Source organism: Emys orbicularis, chromosome 19 (assembly GCF_028017835.1).
Source record: "Emys orbicularis isolate rEmyOrb1 chromosome 19, rEmyOrb1.hap1, whole genome shotgun sequence".
NCBI lineage: Eukaryota > Metazoa > Chordata > Testudines > Emydidae > Emys > Emys orbicularis.
In genome coordinates this window covers 22,582,227-22,593,535 of record NC_088701.1, presented here as the reverse complement: position 1 = coordinate 22,593,535, position 11,309 = coordinate 22,582,227, and the positions used below count along the sequence as shown (strand labels likewise).

Below are 11,309 nucleotides of genomic sequence, written 5' to 3'. Positions count from 1 at the left end.
AGCCACCTGCACCCCCAGCACTAAGGCCAGAACCCCCCTAGGCAGGAAGGCCCGAGAACCACAGCCCCTCCAGGCCAATGGGAGGCCACGGGGCCTAGCCGGAAGGCAGGGGAAGGGCAGAGCCAGGGCCACCCCCCAATAAACGGGGGTGGGGAAAAGGCCCTGGCCTCCAAGCCCCCCAGCGAGGGGGCAGCTCGGGGAGACGCTGTCACTGGAAGTCCTTGGAGTCGACCTGGAGCGGGGTGAGGTCGTTGGCCCCCAGGAACAAGGCATTGGCAGGCAGCCCTGGTGGGGGCGTGTCGTCCGGCGGGGGCAGATAGGGGTCCCCGCCTCGGAGCACGTTGGAGCCTGCAAGAGAAGGGGAACCGGGCTCAGGGCCTGGGGAAAAGGAACACAACTGGGGCTGGGACAGTGGGGGCTGCGGGTCGGGAGTGAGGGGCACCGGCAGAGCTGGGACGAGGGGGTTGGCCTCTTTACTCCCCGCACCCTCTTGGTGCCAAGCGCCCTCCCCCGCTAGGCCCAGGCCCCGGCCCCCTCCCCCAGGGCAGGAACTGGAGACTCACCAGCCTGATCAAACCTCATCAGGTCCAGTTCTTGCTCCAGCGCCTCCAGCACCTCTTGAGTACTGGCCCCCGGCTCCAGCGCCGGCTCGAGCCCACTGGCCCCCGGCTCCAGCGCCGGCTCCAGCCCATTGGGTCCCAGCTCCAGCATCTGCTCCAGCGCATAGGCCCCCAGCCCCAGTGCCTCCAGGTGATTGGCCGCCAGCCCCTCAGCTGCAGGGGGCGCCACCACCATGTCCTCCGGGAGCCACGGCTCATGGGGCTGCCTAGGAAGAGAGGGGGCCTGGCTTAGCGGGTGTGCGGCAGGGGAGGGGGTGCTCTCAGGAATGGGGCAACCCCACCCAGGCCCCAAGCCCAGCTGGAGCTGCTCTGAAGGGTGGTGAGGGGAGGGGATTCGAAGGGCTGCGTAGCCCCGACTAGGGATGGGAGGGGAGGGGGTGTAGCTGGGAGTCCCCCGGGGGAGCTCCTGCGGCAGTGGGGCGGCCCGGCCAGGGAGAGGGGCTGGGCCCTTGGATGGGGTGGGGGAGAAATCAGGTACTTCCTCTGAAGGGTTGGGGCAGCACGCAGGGACCCCGGCATCCAGCTCCCTCACCTGGAGGACACTCTGATCAGGCGCCGGTTCAGGTACTTCCTCTGCTCCAGCAGGTCCACTGGGGGGAAGGGGAAGAACAGAGGGGTCAGAGAGAGGGGAGCCGAGGCGGGAAACCCCCCCCCCCGCCACCAAACCAGCCGGGCAGCAATTCTCACCTCGGCCGCACATAGAGTAACTGGGAGTGTTGTACCAGGGCTGGGAGGAGTGAGGGGCACCGGCACAGCTGTGGGGCGGGGGGAGCCCAGGGCTGCGGGTCGGGACTGAGGGGCACCGGCAGAGCTGCGGGGAGCCCAGGGCTGGGCTAGCAGGGGGCTGCGGGTCGGGAGTGAGGGGCACCGGCAGAGCTAGGGAAGGGGGGAGCCCAGGGCTGGGCTAGCAGGGGGCTGCGGGTCGGGACTGAGGGGCACCGGCAGAGCTGGGTGTGGGGAGCCCAGGGCTGGGCTAGCAGGGGCTGCGGTGGGAGGCGACCGGCGGTACCTTCCCTCCTCTCGGTGTAGTACTTCCCGAAGGCCTTGTCCCGGGGCGTGCCGGGGTACAGGAACTTGAGGGGGTTCTCGGGGATGTTCTCGGCGGCCACCAGCTGGTAGTCATGGATGATGTCAGGCAGCGGCAGTGACGTCAGCTCCGTCCTGGTGTAGGGCTCCACGGAACGGACCTTGGGCTGACCTGGGAGGGGGAGTCGGGCACAGCGGGGGGAGGGGGGGGTCACTGCCAGGCAGAGCCCCAGAGATGGGACAGGCTGCACCAAGATCTCCCAGCGCTGGGAGGAGAACCCAGGAGTCTGGGTTCACAATGTCCCATTCCAACCATTAGGTAACACTGGCCCCGCCCCACGATAAATGGCACCCAGTGAGGGGCGCAGGGGCCTGGGAGTCCGGACTCCTGGGTTCTCTTGCCCAGAAGAGCCTGGCTCCGGGCCTGGGGAGCAGGGGGCCGCGCCCTGGGGCAGACCCACCTTTCTCCCCGGGCTCCACCCAGCTGCAGGTAATGCCGCCCTCGCGGCTGCTCTCGCTGAAGCGCAGCAGGAAGGTGCCCATCTGCTTCCTCTTCAGCAGCTGCCGTTCCCGCTTGCGGCTCACGAAGCCCATGATGTGCCTGGAGGGGAGCGGAGGGGAGCCCGGGTCAGCTGCCGGCAGGGCCCCCCGGAGGAGCCCCCCCAGCGCCCCCTCCCCACCACGCTCCTCCGGGGCTGCACAGCCCCTGTCCCCTTTAGCTGGGGGGGGCAGCTGCTCCCCTAAATCCTCCTCCGCCCCTATACACAAACCCCCATAATGGGCTGAGCCGGGCCCGGTTCAGGGTCTGGGGAAAGCCAGTGGGGGGAGCAGCTGCAGTTCTGGGTCTGACCACACGGGGGAGCAGGCACCCCATGCACTGCTCATATCAGCCCCCCCCCCGGGTCAGCCCCCGCCAGCCCCTACCCGTCCTTCCAGAGCTGGGCCAGGTGGTCTCGGATCAGGCTCAGGATCCCGTCCAGCCAGGTCCAGAAGGAGAAGATGGGCGGGTTGTCCTGCAGCAAAGAGGAGGCGAGAGGCTGAGGGGGGGTTACGGGGGGAGGGGGAAGGGGACAGGCACACTCAGCAGCCACCTACCTTGGCGAACTTGGCCCAGGTCAGAGTGCTGGCGGGGGTGGCTTCCGGCCCTTTAAGATGGGGGCGGGAGGGAGAAAATTGCAGGGTGAATTATCGCAGCTTCTCTGGGATCCTCGTCCCCCTCCCCAGACTCAGCACTGACCCCCCCCCCCGGCAGGGACCATCGCTGTGACTGGGGGAGCGCCCTGTAACCCCCATATTCTGCGGGGATGGTGGCAGGTGTCGGGGCAGGGTTACCAGCTGCTGAAAGCCGCTGTTCTAGCTAGGTGTGTGTATCATCAGAAGTGCGTTGTAGGGTTGTGGGGCTGGGAAGCGCCCAGAGACCAGCTCTCCAGAGACAACGACAAGGGGGAGAACCGACGCCCGGGGGGGGGAGGGGGGGGCCTTAACGGACACCGTCCAGCAGAGAAATTACACACCAGGGTAGTGTGTCACCTTGTGACTCAACAACACCCCCCCAGACATGCCTGGACCTGCGTTCGCCAAGCACCGGGACTGAGGGGATAAAACAGAACTCAGGGGCCCCATGCTGGGCCTTTCTCCTGCCCCCACCTGTGCTGCCAGCAACAAGAACGCTCAGAAGACTGAAGACGCCAGCAAAGGAGACTGGCCCAGTTTCAGGGATGGAACCTGTGTACTATGAACGGCAATATCCCGCGGGGTGAGGAAAATGGCTTCGTCGATGCTGCCCCGTCTCATAGGGTTCAGAGTTTAGACTGCGGGCTTAGGTCTTATTTTCTCTTGGTAACTAACTCGGACTTTTTGCCTATCACTTAAAATCTCTCTTTTGTAGTCGATAAACGTGTTTATCTTTGCCAGCGTGTTTGCCTGAAGCATCTGGTAAGGGGGTTTACTCAGGTTGGCAAAGGCTGGTGTACGTCCACTTTCCATTGACGAAGTGGGGAACCAATTAATAAATTCGCACGGCTCGTCTTGAGCGGAGCAGGACGGTATATTCCTGGGGTACAGGGCTGGGAGCTGGGGGGATTTGGCTGGTTCCTTTCTCTGTGTGATTCACGAGTGGCTCTGGGAGCGTTCACACAATGGAGCTGGGTGTGGGGCTCCACACGTGGTTGCGCTGAGGGATCCCAGCACCTGGAGAGGTTTGCTGCTCGTCACCAGTAAGGCATTGCGAGAGACAGCCCAGATTAGTGAGTTAACGGGGGCACAGTGCTGCACCCCAGGGATCCCGTCACAATCCCTCCCCCCCCCCCAACGCCGCAGAGGGGAAAGCGGGGTACAGGGAGGAGAAGTGACTACCCCAAGGTCAGACTCAGGAGGAGAACCCAGGTGTCCCGGCACGCCCTGTGCCACTCCTCCCACCCTCGCTGCCCGCCCCACACATATGGGAGGGGGCAGCGCAGAGGCCAGGGGGTCCGGCCCAGCTGCTCTGAGCCCCGTGGACTTGGGGGTCTTCCCTTTAGGCTCACTCTCCCCTCAGCGCTGCCCAGAGACCCCGGTGATGGGCTACGGCCGGGACAGGCCTGGGCCTTCCCCCCCCCAGGGGAGTCTCCGCCTTGCAGCCCGTAGGGGTGCTAGCCAGGTGCTGACCCCCCGCTCCCCCCATTGCCGTTACCAAAGAGCTTTTCCGCCAGCATGTGCAGCTGCTCCTTGTCCAGCCCGCGCTCGGTGGCGGCTGAGAACTGCCAGCTCATCACCTCGGCCAGCTGGGCCCAGGAGGCGGCCGGCGGCGCGGAGAAGAACAGCTGGTTCTGCGGGGAGAGAGCGGGGGTTACGGAGGGAGCTGGGACACCCCGGAACCAGATCGGGGCCCCGCCAGGCCCTGCTGCTGGAGCGGCATGGGGGGGCATATGGGGCCACAGCGACGTGGCTGCAAGGGGCCCCCACACCTGGGCATAGCCGCGGCAGTGGTGGGGAACGCAGCCCACCCTGGGCCGAACTGCACAAGAGGAGGAGATGGCCCCCACCACAAACTGTGGTGTCCTGACCCCCCTCCCCCAGCCTCCCCCACACCGTGCCGAACTCCAGCCCCTGGCCGGCCTGCTGGGGGGGAGCCCCTCACCTTGGGGTCTGGGCTGAGCATGTTGAACCAGAGCACGGAGGCCCAGGCGCTGGAGAGCTGGTTATTGCTGGAGATGATCACCACGGGCAGGGTGGATGTCTGGGGGGGAGGGAGAGCCGTCAGCGGGGGAGGGGGGAGCAAACGAGACACCCTCCCCTCCCCCCCCCAGCCCCTCCTCGCCCACCTGCAGCTCCAGCGCCAGCTCCTGGTACTTATAGTCCAGTGTGAATGTGATGAGGTGCAGCTCCTCCGTGACGGCCAGCAGGCCCTGCAACAGAGACCGGGGGGGTCAGCCAGGAGTGACCCCTCCGGCCACAGGGGGTTTGGCGCCCCCGGCGCTTCAGCGCCTCCCAGGGGGTCCCCGCAGAGGGGCGACCGCACTGGGTCCGGGTTCGTAAGGGAGGTCGTGACCCAGCGGGGGAGGGGGCTGGGCACATCCAGGGGCGGCAGTGGGACCCACCTGGGGTAGAAGCCCCCCAGGGGGCAGCATGGGGGGGGGCTGTCCCCATTAAACCCACTGTCAGCTCTCCTCCCCCTGCCCAGCTCTGCCCTGGGGCTGGACCCCCCCCAGGCATGGCTGTAGGCGCCAATCCCCCCCCCCACCCCACCCCCTTCCCCCACCCCCGCCAGCAGGAAACCCACCTCGTTAGCACCTTTGCTGCCTTTGCCCGAGGCCCCGGCCCTCTGGTCCTTCAGCGACTGCAAAGGAGAGAGGGTGGGGGTCAGCGCTTGGCCCCGCCCCGCCCAGCCCGCAGCTGGGGGGCCATGGGGCTGAACCACCTGCCTGGGGCAGGGCTCCCCACTCCCCCCTCCCGAAGCTGAGAACCCAGGCATCTGGGCTCAGCACCCCACCCATCCTCTGCTCCCCCGTCCACTGAGAACCCAGGCATCCAGGCTCCCTAGCCCCTGCCCCTCCCCAAGCTGGGAACCCAGGCGTCCGGGCTCAGCACCCCACCCACCCTCTGCTCCCCCGTCCACTGAGAACCCAGGCATCCAGGCTCCCTAGCCCCTGCCCCTCCCCAAGCTGGGAACCCAGGCGTCCGGGCTCCGCACTCCACCCGCCCTCTGCGCCCTCTCCCACTGAGAACCCAGGCATCCGGGCTCCCCAGCCCCTCCCCAAGAGTCCGGTCCCCCCCGCGCCTAGCCCGTACTATGTGCCGGAAGTCGCAGACCAGCCCCTCCATCTGTGGATCGTCCTGGACCAGCGTCTTGCTGGTGGACGTCAGGATGTTGAACTTCCGGAACCTGCGGGGAGAAGCGAGAGGGTGGGGCCGTGAGGCAGGCCGGGCTGCGCTGGGGCAGAGACCCGGGTTCGAGTCCCGGCCGTCATACGGCAGTAAGGCCCTGGGCTGGGCAGGGCCAGAGACCCTGGGGATGGGCGCCCAGTAAATACCCAGAGGCCCTAGGCCAAGCGCATGGGGGGCGCTGCCGGCCAGAGGGCAGCGATCAGACCCAAGGAACCTCGGCTGGAGCAGAGCCGGGGCTGGGAACAAACTGGACCCCCGCCCCCTGCCCCGGGGCCACGTCAGGGCTGGTGCCCCCTAGAGGGGAAAGGTCCCGAGCCCCCCTCTGCCCCCGAGCCAGCCAGTCCCTGCCCTGGGGCCGGATGGGAGCCAGTGCCCCCTAGAGGGGAAAGGCCCCAGGTCCCAGTCCGGCCCGTCCCCCCCCCCCCCCCGCCCAAAGGTCTCTCTGGCCTGGCGCTCACCCTTTCACGTCGGGGGGATGCCTGCAGGAGGAAAGACAGGATACCATCAGTAAACCAACCGCTTTCACCGGGGACCCTGCCCCCCCAGGGCTTCCCGAGCCTGTTCCCCCCCCCCCCAGGGTTTCCTTGTGCCCTCAGTGCTGGGTTCCCATCCCCCAGGCAGAGCCCTCTGTCCCCTGCCCCCCACCCACCAGGCTCCCTGCCTTGTGGCCTCCAGGCCTTGGGGAGGGGGGGAAGGGGGGTTAAGGCCCTCACGGGGGGGGGGGGGGAAGATGACTCACTGATCGAGGACGATTTTCACCTCAAGCCGATGGCTTCGATCCTGCAGCTTGACCAGGAGCCTGCGGGGAGAGGAGCCCGTCACCCTGGTCACTGGCCTGGCAGGGCACATGGCCTGCATGGGGGGGGGGGGCAACTCTGCCCCCAGGGCTCAGCGGCCCACCCGCTCCCAATGGGGCCCATCCTGCCAGGGCCAGAAGCAGGGATCTGCCCCCGGGGGGAGGCTGTGGAGTAAGCGCCAGCCCCCCCCCCCCGCACAGGACGGTCGGGGACAGACGGGCTCACCTGGCGCGGACGGAGAATTTGCTGCCAGTTTTCAGCACCAGGGGCCTCCGGTTGGGGAACGGCATGATGGGCTGGATTTCCACCACGAAGGCACTGGGGGGGAGGGAGGCGTTAGCACCCTGGGGTGCCCCCCAACCCCCTCCCCCAAATAGCCCAGCAACCACCAACTCTGTGGCCTGAGCCGGCCACGTCTCTGCACCAAGGAGCCCCTCCCATGCATCTGTGGGGCGGCCCACACCCCTCCCACCCCAGCCCCCCACGCAGCCCCATGCTCCTAGGGGCAGCCCCCCACCCCCGCACATATCATCCCACCTCCTCCCTCGCTCCTAGGGGCAGCCCCTGCTCCCCTATGCACCAGCCCCCCAGGCACACCAATGCTCCTATGGGGCAGCCCCCCAGCCCCCCATGTACCACCTCCCAGGCACTGCCCCCGGCACCTCCGCAAGAGGCAGGAGAGCTGCTCCTGCAGCCGGCTCTCCAGCAGGGGTCGCTGCGTTGTCAGCGGGTCGTGCTGGTAGGTGAGCTTGTCGTGCTGGTCGTGCAGGGCCCGCAGGAGACGCCAAAGCTGGAACAGCACCTCGGCCGCCCCCGTGAACCTGCGGGCGGAGAGGAGCCGGGTCAGCCCGGGGTGGGGGGACCCCTCCGGGCCGGGGAGCCGCGTCACCCAGCGGGATACACACCAGGCGGCCCAGAGACCCCCAGCCCGGGCACGTCCCCAGAGAGCGGCTGTGACTGTCTGCCCGTGGGACCCGCTTCCCCCCAGGCAACCACTCGCTCGTTTCTCTTCCCTAGGTAATCAACCGCAGGCTCCGGTCGGACGGGACTGGCTAAAACCGCCGGCGCCGGGCCCGGATCTCGGGGGACGCGGAGTCACCTGAACATTGGGGCGATAAGGGACCGTCGATGCCGAGGGAGGGAGACAGGCCGCAGAGGCCCAGGGGCGGGCTGGGATGCCGGGGGGGGTCACCCTTGTCCCTGGGTTGGGGACCTCGAATTGCAGACTGTACAGCCAGCCTGGGGTTTGGGGTCTGCCCAGCGCCTGACCCCCTCCCCCAGCTGGTGAAAGGGTCCCAGACTCCCAGGGGGAGGGGGGGCAGCATCCCCAATCACCCCCTACCAGGTCTCCAGGCGGCTCAGGCTGGTGTCGCAGGCTGCCCCGATGCAGGCCCTCCGCTGCCGGTCCTTCCACTCGGCTAGCTCCTCCAGCAGGAAATCCCGCAGCGTCTCACAGCGGCCCAGCAGCTCCTGCGCCCGGGCCAGCACGTCCTGCCAGAGACACTGTCCGTTGTGACCGCGCGCGACCCACGGGGGGGCGGGGCCCTGCCCTACCGGCTCCTGAGAACCCCATGGGGAAGACACCAGCCCCCCTGGGGCGACCGGCCGTGCACAGCTCCCAGCACGACACTGAGCCCGGCCCAGCTGGGAGGCAGCTCCTGGGAAACTGAGGCACGTCCGGACAAGACCAAGTGGGGAAGGGACCCAGGAAAACCAGCCCCCAGAGAAGGTGTGTGTGGGGGGAGGGGTGACTGCCGCCTTGATCCAGCTGCCCCAGGGACCCACGGAGCCCCCCAAGCAGGGGGCTGGCCCCATGCGGAGCCTCACCTTGCGGCTCCGGTCCAGGGTGTTCAGCATGGCCTGCAGCTGCTCCGTCTGGCGGGCCAGCTCGGGGCTGGGGGTGGCGCCGTTGGCTGGGGAGACGGCGATAGGGCTCAGTGAAAGGGGGGGACAGGAACGGCAGCCATGGGTCACACCCCTGCTGTGCCCCCCGCCCCCGGCCCCCTGCAGCACAGCGCCCCCCATTGAGCCCTCGCCCCCCCCCTGCAGCGCCCCGCCCCCTGCTGTGGCCCCCCGCCCCACCGCCTGCAGCGCCCCGCCCCCTACTGAGCCCCCCCACCCCACCCCCTGCAGCGCCGCGCCCCCCACTGTGCCCCCCGCCCCCTGCAGCGCAGCGCCCCCCACTGTGCCCCCCGCCCCCTGCAGCGCAGCGCCCCCCACTGTGCCCCCCGCCCCCTGCAGCGCAGCGCCCCCCACTGAGCCCTCTGCCCGCTAGCTCCTCTCTAGAACGGGGGAGAGGGGGGAGCAGCGCTGACTGCAAGGGGAGAGCGCCCCCTGCTGAACCCCAGCCCATAGAACAGGAGGCCTCAGCCCCCTAGCGCCGCACTGGGGCACGGAGGGCGGCGCTGGCTCTGGGGAGGAGCTCTCCTCTCCGAGTCGCCCCCCACCCGCTCCTGGCCTGGCTCTGCCCCTGTTCAAAGGGAAGACAAAGGCCTGCACCCACCGGGCTCTCCAGCGTCCCCAGCCCGGCCGCTCCAGCACGCTGGGGTAGAGCAGGCAGGGGGGACCCCCCCACCCCTCTGACTACCCCTCGCCCCCAGAGCTGCTCGGCCCCCCCCCCCCCCCGCCAGCCAGCCGGGCCCTGTCACGCTCTGCCCGCCCGGGCTCCTCACCAACCATACGGTGCATCTTATAGCGGAAATCGAAGGTGTCCTGCAACTCCTCCAGGTCCCGCACTTCGCGATCCAGCTCCTGGGGGGGCCCAAGGGAACCGGTTCAGGGGCAGGGAGCGCCTGGGGCACGGGCACTGGCACAGCCCGGCTGGCACCTGGGGCTTGGAGCCACCTGGTCGCAGGTTCAAAGCCAGCTCCGGGCGGGGAGGGGGGCATACGCGATAGCCGGGCCGTACCCACCTGCACTGCTGCCCTGGTCTCCGCCAGGCGCCGCTCGATCTTCTGCTGCCGGTCCGTCTCCATGGGGGCACTGGACGGTGGCTGCGCTGCGGCCTGCAGGGGGCGCACAAGGGACAGGCCCCTTTTAGCCCCACCGGTGCCGCGCCCCATGCTGGGATCCCTGCCCCACCCCCCAGACAGAGCCAGCCGCAGGCCGGGGGAGGAAGGGCCCCGGGGGAGGAAACGGATACCCAGGAGATGGGCTCTCCCCATATGCTGTGCTAGGGGGTGCTGTGCTGCGGGAAGCCGGGGGGGGTGGGGGGAGAAATACCACAAGCCCCCGGATCAGCCCCCCCGGCCCTGCTTACCTGCTGGGCCGCAAGCCCCCTGCTCAGAATGGCCTTCTCCTCCCGCAGCAGGTTGGCGATGACGTTGGCCAGCTGCTCCGGGCACTCCTGGTAATTGGCCTGGAAGAGAGCATGGGGGGTGGGTCAGCAGGGCCCCGCCCCCCCCCCCCAGCAGCCCCCCCCCCCCAGCAGCCCCCCCCCCCAGCAGCCCGCCCCCCCCCAGCAGCCCCCCCCCCCCCCAGCAGCCGCCCCCCCCCAGCAGCCGCCCCCCCCCCAGCGCCCCACTCCCTACCTGCAAGTTGAGCTTGGATTTGCGCAGGTTGTGCTTGAGCACGAAGTCGTCCTCGCTGGCCCCGAAGCGGCTGTACTGGTCATCCAGCAGGGCCAGCAGGGTGTGGAAGAGCATGTGGGCCTGGGCAGAGTGGGGCTCGGCCGCGGGGGGCTCGGCCGCCCGGCTCCTGGGGCAGAGACAAGGGGGCGCACTGCAGAGCCCCAGCCTCGGCGCAGCGTCCCATTCCTGCCTGTTCCCCACAACTCCAACGGGGGATCCATGGGGCCACGCCAGGAGAGGCACCCGGGGGGCTTTGGCTGCATGCTCTGGGGGAGCCCCCAGCTGAACTAATTCCTGGGGACCCACCCACCTTCTCCTGCTCTCCCTTCCCTCGCGTCGGGGGGCATCTTTCCCCTCCCCCCGAACCCCCAAATCAGACACACTCTCCCCACGTTAGAGCTGAGACAACCCCTGTGGATTGTGGGTCCCAGCTGTTGACCCCCCCACCCCCACCCCTCGGTTAACCCTTCCCTCCCCGGCCCGGCAGTTACCAGTTCTGGTCTTCGAGCCAGGGGGCCAGGTACTGCCGCACATCCATGGGCAGGTGGTCCTCCGAGTACAGCTGGTGCACCTGCTCCAGGTAGGTGTTCTCCAGCTGCTGGACCTCCTGCCACTGGGCCATGGTGGGGCCGTCCCCGGCGTCTGGGAAGGCAAACCAGGGCAGCAGGTGAGCGGGGGGCCCCCCCTTCACACCCAGCCCAGGACACCAGCAAGACGAGGACCGCGGGCCACAGAGACAGAGCCAGGGGCTGGGACACGGGGCCCGTCCCCTCCGATCCAGCCCCAGGGTGGGGACTGGCTGGCGGGGGGGCTCCCCAGGGGTCAGGGCCCAGCTCGCCCCCCCCCCCCAGGCTGTTCTTAGAACCACAGAGAGGCCCAGAAGTGGTGCAACACCCTCCCCCCCCCCACCCCACCCCACATCCCTGCTCACA

At 68.8% G+C, this 11,309-nt stretch overlaps 1 protein-coding gene across 1 annotated transcript; it reads right to left on the bottom strand.

Annotated features, from left to right (window-relative positions):
* Positions 1-208: 208 nt before the first annotated feature.
* On the bottom strand, positions 209-10,999 carry STAT2 (signal transducer and activator of transcription 2). The gene is made up of 23 exons (XM_065419249.1): positions 10,869-10,999; positions 10,339-10,504; positions 10,068-10,166; positions 9,721-9,813; positions 9,481-9,559; positions 8,636-8,721; positions 8,151-8,299; positions 7,471-7,629; positions 7,034-7,126; positions 6,751-6,810; positions 6,470-6,490; positions 5,916-6,009; positions 5,407-5,463; positions 4,949-5,032; positions 4,765-4,863; positions 4,318-4,453; positions 2,742-2,791; positions 2,571-2,659; positions 2,108-2,247; positions 1,630-1,818; positions 1,153-1,210; positions 564-826; positions 209-348 (listed from the first exon to the last, which is right to left on the bottom strand). The coding sequence occupies exons 1-23, from the start codon at positions 10,997-10,999 to the stop codon at positions 209-211; spliced, it is 2,535 nt and encodes an 844-aa protein (XP_065275321.1).
* Positions 11,000-11,309: the final 310 nt, after the last annotated feature.

Bases quoted from the DNA above. Each gene is read 5' to 3' on its own strand.
- STAT2 (XM_065419249.1), bottom strand. From the start codon at position 10,999: ATGGCCCAGTGGCAGGAGGTCCAGCAGCTGGAGAACACCTACCTGGAG. The intron at 4,454-4,764 runs GTGAGGGGCTCC...CTCTCCCCGCAG, and splicing joins TGCTCAGCCCAGACCCCAAG to AACCAGCTGTTCTTCTCCGC. The intron at 2,660-2,741 runs GTAGGTGGCTGC...TCTTTGCTGCAG, and splicing joins CCTGGGCCAAGTTCGCCAAG to GACAACCCGCCCATCTTCTC.